Here is a 16539-nt window from a genome sequence, read left to right on the forward strand (position 1 = left end):
CTGCCAGGGAATTGAGGTGTGTCCAGCCTGCCCAGTTCAAGTTGCAGTGGCTCATTCTGGCTCCTAAGGCCTGTCAGCATTTCCAGGCATGAGTCCCATCCTTCCCTCCCTGTCAACCCTCTCTGCAGAATTCACTCCTTTAAGTCTTCCCATTGAGCTTTAGATTTCCTCAGTCTCTATTTTTAAAGTGTCACTAATTTGTTTTGAACCTGCCTTCAGTAGAACAAAACCGGTTAATAAAAATTAAGTCAGAGTCAAGGAAAAAAAAATGAAACTATCATTTCAAGAGCCAACACTGGGCACTAAATCTTTGTTAAAGCTTTATTTCTAGTCAGCCCTTGTGTTTGTTCCTTTGGCTGCTCTGTTCTCACACATTCAGCCAGTCAGGAAGTGGACTGTCCAGTCACAAGGAAAAATGTTTCTCTTCCTTTACTTCTGCTTTTTTCCCCTTTTTTGTGGTTTTGCTTAGTTTTCTTTTTGTGTGTGTGTTCAGAAACTCCAAAATCTTACACTAATACAATGCCTTTAACTTTTTTGTGTATATGTGTGTGACTAGAGCATGACAGCACACACCATTACCTATGAACTACATATGACTGGTGTGAATGTAACTCTTGCATCAGAATGAGAAAAAGGAGGAGCATAAAGGTGGTGGGGTGCTGCTCCATCACTCCATAAAAATTTGGTCTCTGGCACGAAATAAGGAAGCTGGAAAGTATTCCTCAACATTTCTGCATGAATAAGTTTTTCTGAGATGGACAAGCCCCTGCTGCAGGTTTCAGCAGTGGTGGTATCTGCCCACACTGGGCTTTGCTGACATTGGCCTTGGCCAGTCCTGTTTGGATCTTGTCTTGCACTACCTACCACAGGTAGGAAGAAATCTCTGCTTTGTGCTTATGGCCAGGCTGCTTCTGGTTTGCCACTGGGAGACCTTCAGTCCAGCTGAGCCAGCTGTATCTCGCATGCCCATCAGTTTTACCTGCCTGTGGCTCTCAAGAGGCATTTTTAGAGCCATCTTTCAAGCGAGCAGGACCCAATCTTTGTGGACCAAGAGGTGAGGTTGTACTGCAGAGAGCGCTGTGACTCTGACATAGCTGTTTGTTTCAGCTGCAAAGATACTTCTGAACATGTGTTGGAGGTGACACCTCTATTTCTCTTTCCCTGAAGAACCAATGACCTCTTGCCTGTGATTCACAAGCTTCTGGAGTCCTATTGGGCTTCATTTTATTTTGTGTACAGGTCAAAAGCCAAGACAACTTTGGTTGCCTTCAGTCTTTCACTTCCTCAGTATCTCACCTGCTTCTTTTAAAGTTCATATCCCTCTCTTTTAGATCCTGTTCCACCTTTTCATACTTATAAACATCTTATCTTCCTTCCAGATCTTGGGTATTTTTTTGATTTTTTTTCTCTTCCCTCATTCTCCTGCTACACGGCTGCATCCATGTCCCTCCACACCTTCACCACTGCTCCTAGGTTTCATCCTCTCCTGGTTCTGCATCCTTATGCCTTCCTCAGTGGAAAATTATTCTGGTGGCTTTCCTCTAAGCCTTGAGGACTCTTTAGGTCATACACTGGACTCAAAGCAGAGTTATTACCTTAAGACTTTCACTGTGGGTTTTGATCCATATCAGAGAGGAGAGCACTTCGCAAGAAATAAGCAGAGCAAAGGGGAGAAGAAGCTAGTCCAGACCCCAAGGAATTTAATGTAACAAGATAATATGCAGTCTGAGTGACAATGGCACTTGGTGACAGGAATATAAAGGAAGCAATAAATATCTGAGTTTGTTTGTGATGGAGAATCAAATTTGTTAATGGAAGGCAAATTCGTTCATGATGGAAAAGACTAAAAAACAGGATGAAACAGACCAGAGATGGTAAAACAGGGTGCTGTTTGATCAGGTTGATCTAGTGATAGCTTAGTTTTAACATGGATGACCAGTTGCTAGTTCAGAACAGGATCTGCAGTGGTCCCACAATGCATGTCACAGTGACTGGTGCGCCAGTATGACTGCCTTACACAAATCCATGTGACCTCTTGCTAAACAGAAAATGGTTGTGCAACATAAGCAGAAAACAGACTTAGCAGGTCAGTCATGTGTCTGTCAGGCCTGCTGAAACTCATGGAAAAGGAAGAGACAGTTCTTGTAAACACTGTAATTTAGTGAGATATAGCATTGAAACAAGATATATCACAGCAAGTGAATTGTTTTAAAAGTTACAGCCTGCCTCCACCAGAAATGGAATACATTCAAGTAACACCAATTAAATTGTCGTAGCAATATATATTTTAGGAGGCAAACCCATATTCTCTCCTTGTCTGCCAGCCTGAGTGCTGCCTTTTCCCAGCAGCATATTATGAAGACAACTGTCTCTCTCGTCTGGTAACTCACATTGTAAAGACAGAGCCAGGCTAAGTGACAGACCAGACCCCAGGTTTTCCAGCAAGCATCTCACATGTCTTCAAAGAGTCCTTCTAAAAGTGAAGAAAACGTTAGAATTGTGTCCTTGGTCTGATCTGCAGGAAGTCTGGAAAAAAAGCCAGAGACATAAATTTTCTATGCAACAAAACGTGCATTTGATTTGCCTGCTGGCAGGACCTTTCTCACAATGTGTGCAGTGGGAGAAAACATTGTGGTGAGTCACTTCTTGATGCTGCTCCACCGTGGCCCATCACAATGACATTGGCAGTGTGTCCACACCTTCCTTCCTCTCAAATGAAAGCAGTGATGGCACAGTCCCCCACCAAACTGGCAAATGTTCCTTCTTGGAGTAACCCTCAAAGAAGGGGTTGGTGACTTTGCTCAGAGGTAAGAAAGCAATCTCCTGCCTGTGCTCTCACCCAGATACCTTCCCAAGGGAGAAGCTCCCCCATATCTACCCAGCTACTGAGGTGTCTAAAAGGTGTCCTCTTTTCAGAACAGAACATCAAATTAAAAGATTTTTGCACTGGACGTGCAGCAGGGAAATCTACCTCCAATAAAATGTTGTTTGCTGGAGGGGTTTTTTTTCCCACATTTCTTCTCACAGAAATAAACTGCTGTTCTTGGCTGGCATGCAAACACATTAATCAGAAATAACACAAGCAGAAAGCAACAGATGTTGGCAGCGATGCTGTGACACTTTATTGTGCTCCAGCCTGTAAAACAGCACTGAAACCTTTGACATGGCTGATGTCACTTGGGACCCTTGGGGTTCTTCTCCTGTCCATTCAGCATCAGTTTCATTTCAAGAACTCTCCAGTGACTCATTTCTGTGGGGTATCATGGTGGCCACAAGAACTGCCTACATGGTCACTTGGATGGGATGAACACTTTCAGCTGAAAACAGCCCACCCTCAAACCATTAAATTGCATTCAAACCATTTAATTGGAAACAGGTTTTCCTTTTGAAGCTTCCTTACAATTTTAAGAACTAACCAGATCTAAACCAAAACTTTGTTCCCTAACCCAAGCTTTATCACAAACACTACACAGAAGATTAATTTAGCGCTCAGTGAATCCCATGCTTTGGCCACAAGTGATTTTGTTCTCTGCTTCCACTTTGACAAAGAAGACTGAAATATTAAGAGTTAAGTTTGAGCTGGATATGCTTATGAGTTTGGATGGCTGGGCTTTATTTTTGTAGTTGAGCTAGAACTGAAAAACAATCCTAGACAGATTAGCCCAGGGCACTCCCCAGCTCCAAGGCTGGTTGCATACCAAGCTTAGCAAAACACAGGCGCAAGCTGGGAGCACACAGCAGCCAGCAACAGCAGCTTTCAGAAAGGCTTCATGGGCTCCCTGCTCTGCTGAGCTTTTCCAGACTTTACATTGTTCCCTACTTTCTCCTTGTTTTAGGCTTTGAGCAGCCTGCTGACTCTGGAGTTATATTAGAAACATTCCTGCTCCAAGGTACTCTGGGGTCTGTCATCTTTTCCTTCCTTTCACTTAATCCCATCCTCTTCTACTGAAGCATATTTTGTTCAAATATTTTTTGAGAGCAGCCCAGAGACCTGAGAGTAGTCCAAGGAATGCTGCAGTCCCTGAGCTACAGGATCAGCTCCTGAGGCAGTGGGGTTTTTTCTCCATCCCTCTGCTCCTTTCCAATATTCACTGCTGAGTGTACAGAGTGTGACAATCTCACAGAAGGACATGAAGGTCACATCCCAAACAGAGGGAGGAAAGCAGCTACAGGGGAAAGGGGCCCTTCTTCACCCTCCTGGCAGTGAAAGCGAGGAGTGCAGTGGGAACAGAGCAGGGGCAGAAGTCTCACCTTCTTTAGCTCTGGGCAGGATTCATAACCTCCAGCCACTTCTCCTCTCCCTTCCCATTACATTGGAAAAGTATTTGCACACAAACAAAAAGGATTTTGGCAAACAAGAAGCAGAGAAGCACATCTTTAGTTTAAAAATTGCTAAGAAGTGGTAGTAAGGGAATTAAAGGTGATTTGCATAGAAGCTGAGAGAAATTATCACTTCCAGTAGGATAAAACAGTAAATCCAGAGTGCCTAGCTACCCAGAAAGGTTGCAGGGTAAATGCTGGTGACATTTCAGGATGCAGTCCCAGGCTTTGATAAAAGAATAAGAGAAGACCTACAGGATAAAGGTAAAATCCAAATCAGGTATTTATTTCATATTTTTTATTTCAAAACCAGGAAACAACCACATTAATAAGCATATAAAATCCATCGGAAATATTCACAATGCCATTACAGAAAAAGAAATTAAGAAAGATACCATGTGAGAAAGGCCAACACATTTCGGTCCAAGCCAACACACACCTGATGCAAAGTATGGAATGCTCTTATGCACAGCTGTGAGGGGAATTTCCTAACATACAGATACCCATACAGAAATATCATGTCTGGATGTGCTGGAGGGCCAAAGGAAGGGCACAGAAATCTATGTAACTGAGCCAGAATATCAAAATTGGGAGAGACATCTTATGTAATACTTCTGAGAATAAATATCTGGAATGTAAGCCTAAATAAAAAGCTTGGGAAAACTGGATGTAATATGATTGCATTGTGCAAAGCTGGGGCATTTCAAATTAATTCACAGGAAGCATTTAACAGCAGCAAATTTAACTGATCTTTGCAACTGTTTCTCATTAGGGAAGGTAGAAATGTCATCACTAGTTACTGAAAATGTCAGACAGACCCCCCAGAATATACATCAATGGGAATTTCTCTAACCTGCTCTGAAGCACTAAGTTGGCAAGAAAGCTTGGGCTACCCATGCTGCAAAAGTCTTGCTGTCATTCCAACCTTTCTTGCTTTTACCACCTCAGAATATGTGGGCCTACCTCTTTTCTAGGATATCCAGTGATGAATTCCAGCAGGTCAACCCAAGTTTGACCACATCCAAAAACTGCAGCTTGATCTCAGAAGAGCAGGAGTGTAAACTGGACCTACCTCTGTGCTACCTTTAGATATTTGTGCAGGTCTGGACAGGCACGGGCCTGGAGCCTGTCACAGAACGCTGCAGGGATTAAAGCTGCCCCTCCTTGACTGCAAGTGTACCCTAGGCACTATTTTTTGCCTGCCTGAGCTAGCTTGGCAGCAAGGGTGGGGGACACAAACTCGATTGCCCAGTGGAATGACAAGCAAGGAGACCAACATTTACTGATGAACAATTACTGCCTGCCACATCCCTTAGAACAGAGGCACTATAACAGAGCTGTACACATCTACAAAGCACACTGGTGAGCACCACAACATCATGCAGACCTTCCAGAGAGGACATATGGGGCAAAAAACATCCGGCCTTCAACCAAGCAGGGGACTGAGCACTACAGACCTTTCACACTGCTAAACCAGCAAATTCCAATAGCTCTGGTGTCTAGTCCCACATCTCTACTCTCATGAACTTACATGTACCACAACTGACCATGCCTGTGTCCAGAAGGGTCATGCTACATGACCCTCTGTAATATTTATAGGAACAACTGCTAAGAAAATACAGCTTTGAAAAATAATCTTTATCCTTGCGCTCCTTTAAATGACAATCTGCAAGTTTCAGAATTTATGATGTACTAGACTATAACAGAGAAGCCAAAAAAGAAATAAAATTAAGAGAAGGCAGGAAAAATTACCTTCTGGTTTGCAATCACCACCCTCAGTCATCCATAGAATGCTTAAAACCATGTCTGAAAATATAATCCAACAAAACCAATTTTAAGATGCAATATCACACTCTCATCAACATTTGAGAACAATTATTTAAAATAGCCACCAAAAATCCCTAATAACAGAGATTTTAGTGCAGAAACATACCTCTTCCCACAAGTACAGAACTCCTCGAATTTCTTTCCAGAGGGCACAAATAACTTCAAGGTGATGTGCATAATTGGCTCTGCTGTACATACCACCTAAAATGCTCAACCTCTTTTAGTACATTTCCCCTTTACAGTCTTATTGCACCTCAAGTCTACAGCATCTTTTGTTAGAATAGCTATTTCTCTTAAACCTCTCCAATTTCTTTATCTGTACATTTTTGTACACCTTTAAAAAAATAAATATTTACAAAGTGACATACAAATAAATAAACTGAAGTAAAAGTATGCTTTCAGTCTGTCTATACAAAAAATAAAAGAGCAGGAAAAAATATGCACGTGACTTGGTCCCCTTTTTCCTGAGGCTAAAAAGAGTGCACACTGGATAGGAAAAAGCACAAATGCTTTTTGGTAAGCTTGCCAAATTCCAGTGTAACACCATACAGACGCACACAGAGTAGACTCAAAGGGCTGGGGACTTGTTTAGCAGGTCACTTCAACTCACTACAAAAATAGTAATTAGGGTCAAATACATAATGGTCACTGTGTGCATAAGTATGTTAACCCCAAATGGCAATTTTATGTGAGAAAAGTAAAAATATTGCCAGCTCTTCTCTGTTCTCCTGATGTTTGTGGCAGGAAAGATGAGATTATTTTTGCAAGTGCCAGGTGCTTTCCAGTATGGCAGATCACCCATATCAGAATTGCTTAATGCTGGCAAGCCTGGCAGAATGGGTGGGCATGTGGGTGAAAAGAATATAGCAGCAATTGAAGAGGGGAAAAACGTCCCAGTTCTCATGGTTTTCTTTGCTCATTCCTTTAATGACTCTTTAAGCATGAACGAGTTAAAGAATGGGTGTGTCATGGCTCTTAGGCAGCTTTGTTCATCTCCATCTTCTGGGGTGATGAGCCGTTTCCTCGTCCTTCAAAGCCTCTGGAGATGTCTTCAAAAGTCCTGCCCCTGGTCTCTGGCACTTTGAAGAAGGTGAAGACAAAGAAGATGACCAGGAAAACAAGGAAGATGAGGAAGACATAGGAGCCACATAGTTTCTGCAGGGAGAACACACACAAAAGATTTTTTTTCATATTACATGTAAGGTCATTTGCTGTTGAGAGGTTAAAATTCCAACACCTTTCTCCAACAGTGCCCTTACTGACTTTTTTCTCATCACAGCATTTTAAAAATTGAAATCACATTCCTATGGTCTTCTAAAAGTCTTTAATCTTCCTGAGGGTGACCAAAATTGATGCTTTTAAAGCAAAAGCAATGATGTGCTAACTAAGATGGCTCTTGCAAATATTTGTAAGCTGCAACCAGTTAAGACAGCAGAATATAAGGTGAGCAACAGCCTCCAGTAACAATCATAACACTGACTCAGAGACCTCTGGAAGACTCACCAGCCCTCTTCCCAAAGCAGGGACAATTCCTAGGAGAGGTCAAGTTATTAAAGGTCATATAGTCATGTGCCAAAGTCTTCAAAGATGCAGATTCTACTGCTTTTCTGGATGCCTTTTCCAATGCTGCAGTGCTTTCACAGTGCTTCATAAACCAGGACTTACCTCTGCATAGGGGAAGAGCATTCCCACTAAGAAATTGGAGGTCCAGTTGGAACAACCAGCCACTGCCATGGCTGCAGGTCGTGGGCCCTGGCTGAAGAGCTCTGCCACAATGAACCACGGGATAGGGCCAGGGCCAATCTCAAAAAGAGCCACAAAGCCAAAAGTGGCAACAATGCTGATGTATCTGATCCAGTCCACGACATCCTGCAAGGGAACAAAGTATGATCAGCACAACGCCATCTCTAGCATCACAACTTTCTCAGCTGCACTGCAAACACTGTAGCAGTTCCCAGAGTTATAAAATTGCTCTTTCCATTGCACACTTGGCTCTACCTGCCTACAGGGCAGTATTGCAGAACAAAGCAGATGTGTTTTCTTATCAGTTCCTGCTGGGGTCAGCCTGGACAATAACACCCATCACTCACCTTCAGAGCCAAAGCCACAGTCATAATAGCAGCACACACAGCCATGCCACCCAAACCAGCTAAATGGAGGGTCCGGCGGCCAGCACGCTCCACCAGGAACAGCTGGAAAGGAGAAGGCAGAAGGAAAAAAATGTCCATTACTTTGGCAGCAAAAGCAGGACAGACCTCCTTGCTCAGTGTCTCCTGCATCTTTTCCTTATCTGCCCATAAACCTCAGAGACCATGATGATCTCGGTGCAGGCCACCGGGCTGCTCCATTGTCAGCACAAGTTCTCCACTCTGGTTCTTGCTACTGCTTTCTCTCATCACTCTTTTCCCCACATGCCCTCCTTTTCCCACATTCTCTTTCATCTAAGATAACAACATCTCTTTCTGCCCCTCTCTCCTCCCACCACGCCTTTGATGCACACTGGTCTTTGTTCCCACAGGTCAGTGCACAGCCCAGTGCTTTGCCAGCACCTGGGTACTTGTCTGTAGTCCCATCTGCCAGAGACACGCCCAGGCAGACACAGCCCTGTCCCACTCACCGACACCACAGTGAAGACTGTGTTCACCACACCGGCTCCAATGGTGGCATAGATAGGCTGTGTGATACCAGCTCGTTCAAAAATCCCCGTGGAATAATAGAATACCTGGGAAGAGAGGAGAAAGTTGGACACAGTCACGATTCCATGTTTGAGAGCATGTCCCTCATCCTCTGCCTAACAGCTTGCACTCCTATCAGGGAGTTTCTAAGCAGCACTCCACACTATAAAACAGCATGTTTCCAGTCTAAGTTCATCCACTTGGTGCAAGGCTGCAGTGCCTCACCAGGGTGCACATGGGCAAAGTGAAAGCCACGCTATCCATTTCCCATCTTAGCATCTTTGCCAAATGACAAAACAGTGACCTCCAGTCAAGGCACAAAGATGTTTTGGGACTTGAGCGTTCTCTCCACACCAGTAGCAAGTGCAAGTTTAGCCAGAGATAAGGGAGGCCCAGAAGATGAGACAGCAAGATAACTCACAGCATTGATGCCTGAGAGCTGCTGGGAGAGCTGCAGCATGATGGCAATGATAATGGCTTGACGGTAGTTTGGAGAACGGAAGAGCTGTGGCACAGTTACTTTCTTTTCCTGGGACATTTTAGCACTTTCTTCTTTCATCTCCTCGATGTCTTGAGATACATCTCGATCGCCACGGAGCTTCTGGAGAACTGGAGGGAAGAATCCAAAGACACCAGGTATGAGATACACACCTACTGGCCAGGGCAGGTGTGAGTCCCATCCTGCTGCTGCAGGGAGGGCATGGGAGGAAGACTGAACACCCCCAGCTGGTGTTGAGGCCTGCTGCATGGGAAAGGGCAAGCCTCTGCTGCCAGCCTTGCTCTTCTTTTCAACCCAGAGGTCAGGGTGCTGTGAGCAGCACAGAAACCGGGCCCAGGTCCTGCTCATGTTGATTGATCTCCAAGGTTATGTTTGATCCTGCAATTCTGTTCAGGCTCTTGCCAGAGCTGACCCCAGCCCTCCAAGCTCTGGGTAAATGCCAGCCTACTTCCTGCCTTTCAGGAGGAGCTGGGAGAGTGGCAGCAGCAGTTGGTCCTGCTACATCCCACCAGGCTAGGTGCCACTCCTCACATCTTGATCCCACCTGCAGCCTCTGTTGGGATGCCAGGTTTTCAATGCTTCCTGGCACTGGTGCAACCTAAAGGATGGGAAGGTAGGCCAGGCCTGATGCCCTCCGGGAGTCACACCCTAATTCACCACAGGCACCAGGATCAGTCCTGGCCTCCCACTCAAGCTCAGTGCAGGCTGGGAGCCAGAACACTGCCCTGCCCCTTTGAGATGAGTTCTTACCTGCTTGGGCTTTCTCCTCCTCCATCTTGTTGATCAATAGGAAGCGGGGGCTTTCAGGGCAGAACAGAAGACCAATACACTGCACGATTGCTGGGAGGATTGTGAACCCCAAAAGCATTGGCCAAAGTCCTTCAGTGCCCATGATTGCCTCTAGTCCAAAGATCTACACCAAGGACAGAAGAGAAATAAGAGTGACTTCAAACACTTCAATTCCTCACCCCCCACCCCAGTATGACAGGATCCACACTCTGCCCCTGATAGCAAGTAAAGCCCTGCTCACCCCACCTGAGGGCAGGATCAGGTTGTACCAGGCCTACCTGAGCCACCAGGATGCCCACAACAATGCCCAGCTGGTTGAGGGTGCCGAAGGCTCCACGGACACTGGTGGGTGACACCTCGCTGATGTACATGGGCACAAAGCCGGTGCAGAGGCCACAGAAGGTGCCAATAATAAAGCGGCCAATAATGAACATCTCCACTGCTCCTGCTGCCTTAGAGAAGGCCATGAGAAGGCCACCAGCAAAGGCCAAGACATTCACAAGCAGCATGGAGTTCCTCCTGCCAGGGTAAAGATGTCAAGACTGAACTTAAACTGGCAATACAGCAGGAAAATCATCAGGAGAGGGGTAAATGTAAACCTGCCCGTGATCTCCCATCTCAGGGGTGGGAACAGAAGGGAATAATTCTCATTCAGATCCTGCCTTGGCCTGCAATCCTTCTTTTTGCAGCCCACACATTCTTGCTTTCTCCCCACACATCTCTTCCCACCTCTGCCCTCTTCCTCCCAACACTCCTTTGTAAAGGGAAAAGTTCTCCAACAGCTTGCATCCCCCGCTTCCCAACTTACCTGCCAAATCTGTTTACAAAGAGACTGACTGAGAAGGAGCCAATCATGCCTCCTACTGAGAAGATGGCCACAGAAAGTGACCACAGAGAGGTGAGTAGCTCTTGGGAGACAGCCGCCCCACTCCTTTCTGACAGGGTTCTGTTGAAAAAGCCCCGGATGATCTGCAAGAGGAGTCAGGTAGCAAGAGTTACAATCCAGAGGGGGACATTTTACACGTGGGAGAGGGGAGACTGCCTTCCTTCTGCTTCCTGCTGCCATGAGAGAGATCTAAAAAGGCAGCAACAAGTTATACAGGAGGAAGACAAGGGCACAGAAGTGGCTCAGTATGATGAGGGAGAGTGCTTCACTGAGTGGAGGGGCAGGCAGGGTACCCACAGGACAGCAGGGTTTATTAATGAGAACGGGCTTATCTTCTGAATAGTTCAGATGAGTCACTGATGGTTCTTGGGAGGAGGCGGGAGACAGTTGGGAATGAAAGGGAACAAGAAAACATGACCAGTGAGTGGATGGGAACATTTCTGGCAATACCAAAACATCGACAGCAGGAACAGGATTTCTGGTATAGAAATAGCTGGAGACACACAAGGCTTCACTGAAGTAAGCCTGAAAAATTGTTTATTTCTTACATAATGCTGTCTCAGAAGGGATGTGACAGGGCCACATTGCTGATTTCCCAGGCATCCTTGTAGCTAGTGAGGTAAATTCTGGCATGGGCTGGGGGGACGGAGTGTCTGCCCCCAGCAGATGGCAGCAGGACATTAACTAGGGAGGACTGACCCCATCCCCCATCCCGTGGTGAACATCCCTTCCCGGAGAGAGGGTGGATGTGGTATTCGTGACTCAGTTCTTGACAGAGGAACCATCTTAAAGTTACATGAAAACCACATCTCTCATTTTCTTCACCTCTTTTTCTTAGGCTACAGTCATGAGATGGTTTGGTCAAATGTCCAAGTCACAACCCTTTTACAAGCACTGAATCTATACTTAATACAAGGAATGACTAAACAAGTAAAATAAACTTGAAATAAACTAAATTAGGGCAGCTGTAATTCCTACCAACCTTTAACTGTTTTCTGCACACTGCTCTCTACATTCCTTCTGCCGTGGTTGGTTTATTCTGACTCAAAACTGAGGCAGCTCACATTCCTCCACACACCACGTATGGCAGATGGAACCCTCCTGCCCTTCCTGTGCCTCTAATTAAGAGAATTAACCTCTCTGTTTGCTCTCCCCTCTCCCCAAAACTTTGTTCTTCCTGTTTAATATTGTATTTGAACGGGGGGTTTTAATACCTTACTGACTTCATAAACCAAAACCAAATTACTTGGGAGACAGTTCCTCTCCTTTCTACTCCACTGTGGTCCCATCAGCAACTCACCCATCCCACCTCCCCCTTCCTCTCACCTTCTCAGGGGCATTGATGACACCGGTGTTGTATCCAAATTGTAGAGATCCAATGGCAGCAATGGAAACAGCATAGATAAGAGGCGCTGTGATTTTCTGTGGAAAGAGAGGGAACAATTATTTAGTTAATTTGGCTTTCTACACAACTTGAGCTTCTCTTCAGCATAAAGAGCAGCTGCAGCTCATAGGTGCCACATGCAAGTGCTCTGAGGGCAGGGAATGGGCTTTTATCCAGCAAGGGTGAGTACCAGTTGCATCCCTTGGATCCCCCTCCCTAGAAAGGGAGATGCAACTGTACAGCATGTAAAGTTCTGCGGCTACGAGTAGGAGGGTTTGTCAGGGCCTCCCCTTTGTTATCTCCTGACCTTCAGCAACTATTCTCAGCTCATCAGTAACGAATACACTGCTTGCATTAGTGGCTGTTATTTTGGGTTGATCTGCTTTACAGCAGCTTTTGCTGATCTCTGGCATGTCATGAAAGAAGGGTCTAACTCTTCCCTGAGCCAGCTGACAAGTTCCCATAAATTGAGTCTCAGATCTGGCCATGAGCTACACTGGCAGTCACTCACAACAGTTACAACACACACTCTCTTCGGCAACAGGCTTGTTTTTCCCAGGCTAGGGCTTCCCATCCCTGCCCCAGGGCACTGGCACAGCGGCCACATCAAGAGGTGGCAGCAGTTGCTACCGAGCTCCCCGTCTATTTTTCTTTAAGCTGTGGCAATAGTTGGTATCTTACATTATGCACACTCCCTGAAGTTTCAGTGTACCTGAATCTCTAGTAAATTAAAATAAAAACTGCTGAGCCCTCAGAGCCATAGGTAAAGCTTAAGGGGCCAACCTCAGAAGTCCCACAGAGAAATTGAAGTGTCAGCAAAAAGCATCTGACATTTTATTCATTTTTAAAGCTTGTGGCATTTAAGCCAGCTCCGAGTGAGGGAGGTGTGGGGGAGCAGGTGACTCAGGAGTTGGCACTTAGGCAGCCACTGCCTGAGTTGGCACAATTCAGAAAGATTGTGTTCCTTCCCATCTCAGGAGGTTGGGAAGCTTTTCCAAAAATATTAACAGTTCCTTTTCCAAGACTTTCCAATTATTGTACTTAAGCCTGGCAGCGTAAACTACTAGGTGGGGCCCACTGTCACAGCTCCTCCAGTCTCTCACTTTCTAGCTCAGCTCCAGGAGTAGCAGCTCTCAAAGCCGCCCAAAGTTTTGGACAATAACCTTCTGTTATATAGTGCTCGTGCCACGTCCACCAATCTTTCAAGCCAAGCATGTATGTCCTTCTGGCCTGCACAACCCTCAGATACAACCAGTTCTGCCTCAATAAACAACATTTGGGGAAAGGATTCTCAGACATGGCTTCCTCCTCCGACCTACATCATGTAAATGTCCTCCTGCCCAGGTCAGTGATGGAGACAAAGTGGACAGGGGGCAGATGAGCACGGAGGTGCATTCAAACCTGAACACACCCTAGGCAGGCCAGGCATTCTCCCTGGCACCCTGTGACCGCTCCCCTCATTTTCATCTCAAAGAAATTTGGCACAGAACCACAAGGACACAGCTCTGTCAAAGCAACTGGATGCCTGCAGAAATGCATAATAATATCTAAACAGTTTTGGGTCTCGAGGCCAGGTCATCTCTATCCAGCAGGTATGGCAAAGCTGCAGACAAACCCCAGCTCTCCACATGGCTCACACAGGAGCACCTTTCCCCCAGGACTCTGCTTTGTCATGGCTGGCAGTGACCACAGCTGACCTTCTGCTTCTGGGTGCTGCAGGGACCACAGGGTCCCTGCTTTGTGGGCACCCCTCACTTACACGACACATAAATGAGCTGCAGGCTTAGTTATTCTACCCTCTTACATACTTCTTTCTCCTGGCTATTGCCTGCTATTCATCTTCTGCCCAGCCTCCCACCACCTAGACATCACATGGCATGACCCATCCCCTCCAGTGAGCCAGACTGTGATCTAATGTATGGATCATTTGTTAGTGCTGCAAGTGCCTTGCTTCCCAAAAGGCAAACAGGGAGCTCAGATATAGCACAGCTACACCCACTCTATCCAAAGGCTCAAGGCTGAGGTCTGTACACTAGCATGGAATTCAAACCGCCACCCCTCCCTCCGACCACAGGCGTCGGCTGCATTCGTTTTGCAGGAGATGCTCCTCATCAGCTCCCCTCCCTCACTGCCTCCAGCCCCAGAGCTCAACAACTTGTTGAGCCCGGCAGGAGTGGCCTCTCTCCGCTTCTCCGAACGACCTTGACCAGACACTCTCCTTTCCTCTGCCCCATCCTCTCACACTGCCCTCATCTCCCATCAATATGGCGATGAGAGCGCCGGCCCTCTCCAATTCTGGCTGTTCCCGTGTAATTTCCCGGCATCCCGCCCCAGGTTCAGGCGGGTATGTGCTGTCTCCCTTAGTGCGCTCAAATACACGCAGTCATGAGCTCACTCTGCTGCTGCAGACGAGGAGATGCCGACAAATATCCCCTACTCGCCATATGAGAAGGAGGGGAAGGACATAGTCTGCCACCTTCTTGAAATATTAAAATGCCTTTATAAGTCATACTGCCACCACTCAAAAAAAAAAACTTCAGCATCAATCTTCCGCTTAGCATCCTAAACCCGGGGACCAACCGAGTGCGGCGCCGCCAGCGAAACAAACCTCGTGATCAATATCCTACAACGCGGACAGCATCGTGTGCATCATCAGGCCACGCACACGGAACCAAAAATCGATCGCGCGACCTGCGACAACCTCTCCCGCACTGTGCGGTCCCCATCCCCCTCCCAGAGACAGAGCCGACGAAGGGCCGAGCAGCGGCCCTGCCAGGACCACCGCCGCATCCCTCCCCACGGCGAGCTGCAGGCGAACGCCGGCCGCGACCGCATCCCTCCGCCGAAGAGCCCGGGGACCCGAGCGGCGGCGGCAGCGGGGAGAAAGAGGACGAGAACGAGCCTGCGATCGCCCACGTACCTTTTTGGTGTCCATCGTCGGTGGCTCCCGGTGCCCGACTGCCAGCGAACGGCCGCCCGCCGCTCCTAACGGAACCCGCGAGAGGCGGCGGCTGCGCCCGCCCACGCCCGAGACTGCCCGAACCGCCCCGCGCACGCCGCCGCCCGCGCCCGCCCGCCGCTTTATGGGCCCGGCCGTGGGAGGGGACACGGAGGGGCGGGGCGGCTCCCCACGCCAAAACACAGCAATCACGGAGCACCCCCCGAGCTCACGCCCCTCCGTGACGGGAATCTGCGTGCGGGGCGGCCGGGCGGTGATGGAGCGGGCCCGGCGGCCGTGGGGCGATGGCCCTGCGCCCCGCAGGCAGCGCACAAGGAGCCGCCACACCTCGGATGCCACGCGCGAAGCGTTCGCTAATGGCACAAATCAGTTATTTTGGGTAGCTTGCACCCACGGCGGCTACGTGACGTAAAGCGACGTCTTTATTTTTTATTTGTTGTATATAAAAATAAATGTCTTTATTATTCGGTCTGTAAGCTAATGCAGCAAGGTGGGCAGTGACGGTGCAGAGGAAGGCACACAAACAGCACCGGCAGTAGCATTAAGTCTGCGGGTGCTCCCACCACCTCGCAAAGCTGTGGATGAAGTACAGTTCTGGGTAGCTGCGTTTCGGGGATTTTCCTTTTTTTGTTTGTCTGGTTGTCAAAAATATATTTTTCATACGATGCTGGAATCTACAGAGGCAAAGTTGAAGCAGGATCTAGTCCCCGATTTAGCCCTTCCTTACATGGGCATGTAGTGACAGGATATGGGGAATGGCTTCAAAATAACAGAGGGTAGGTTTAGATTAGAGAACAGGAAGAAACTCTCTGCTGTGAAGGTGGTAGGGCACTAACAGAGATTTCCCAGAGAAATCGAGGATGCCCCATCCCTGGAAGTTCATAAGGCCAGGTTGGATGTGGCTTTTAGAAAAAAAAGTAGAAAGTGTTACCATCCATGGCAGGGAGATGGAAGCAAAATTAATTTAAAGGTCCTCTCCAACTCAAACCATTTGATGAGTCTATAATTCCATCAAACCCTACTGAGCTCCACATTTACTGTCCTTCCTTCAGGTCAAACAATTGCCAAACTCTTCCAGAAGAATAATGAAGAGCTGTGCTTTGAATCAAGCAAAAGTGATGCCAAACAGTAAAAGTCTTCACTGAATTAAGAATCTGTAAAGGACTTTGACTTCAGAAAAAGCAGCCGCTGGGGGCAAGG

The 16539-nt window shown here is 47.2% G+C and overlaps 1 protein-coding gene across 1 annotated transcript; it reads right to left on the reverse strand.

The window, feature by feature from the left end:
- Positions 1–4579: 4579 nt before the first annotated feature.
- On the reverse strand, positions 4580–15497 carry LOC139592775 (solute carrier family 2, facilitated glucose transporter member 3). The gene is made up of 10 exons (XM_071433003.1): positions 15301–15497; positions 12323–12418; positions 10919–11079; positions 10389–10629; positions 10072–10234; positions 9244–9431; positions 8765–8869; positions 8238–8339; positions 7813–8016; positions 4580–7302 (listed from the first exon to the last, which is right to left on the reverse strand). Exons 1-10 carry the CDS (start codon positions 15313–15315, stop codon positions 7123–7125), a joined length of 1455 nt encoding a protein of 484 aa, XP_071289104.1. The 5' UTR covers positions 15316–15497; the 3' UTR covers positions 4580–7122.
- Positions 15498–16539: the final 1042 nt, after the last annotated feature.

This window comes from Agelaius tricolor, unplaced genomic scaffold (genome assembly GCF_023055355.1).
Source record: "Agelaius tricolor isolate 1412-34295 unplaced genomic scaffold, bAgeTri1.0.p SCAF_9, whole genome shotgun sequence".
NCBI classification, from domain to species: domain Eukaryota; kingdom Metazoa; phylum Chordata; class Aves; order Passeriformes; family Icteridae; genus Agelaius; species Agelaius tricolor.

Excerpts from the sequence above, each read along its gene's own strand:
- LOC139592775 (XM_071433003.1), bottom strand. Across the intron at positions 10,235-10,388 it reads TGGGCATCCTGGTGGCTCAG|ATCTTTGGACTAGAGGCAAT; the intron begins GTAGGCCTGGTA and ends TCCTTGGTGTAG. Across the intron at positions 9,432-10,071 it reads GGAGGAGAAAGCCCAAGCAG|TTCTCCAGAAGCTCCGTGGC; the intron begins GTAAGAACTCAT and ends TCTTCCCTCCAG.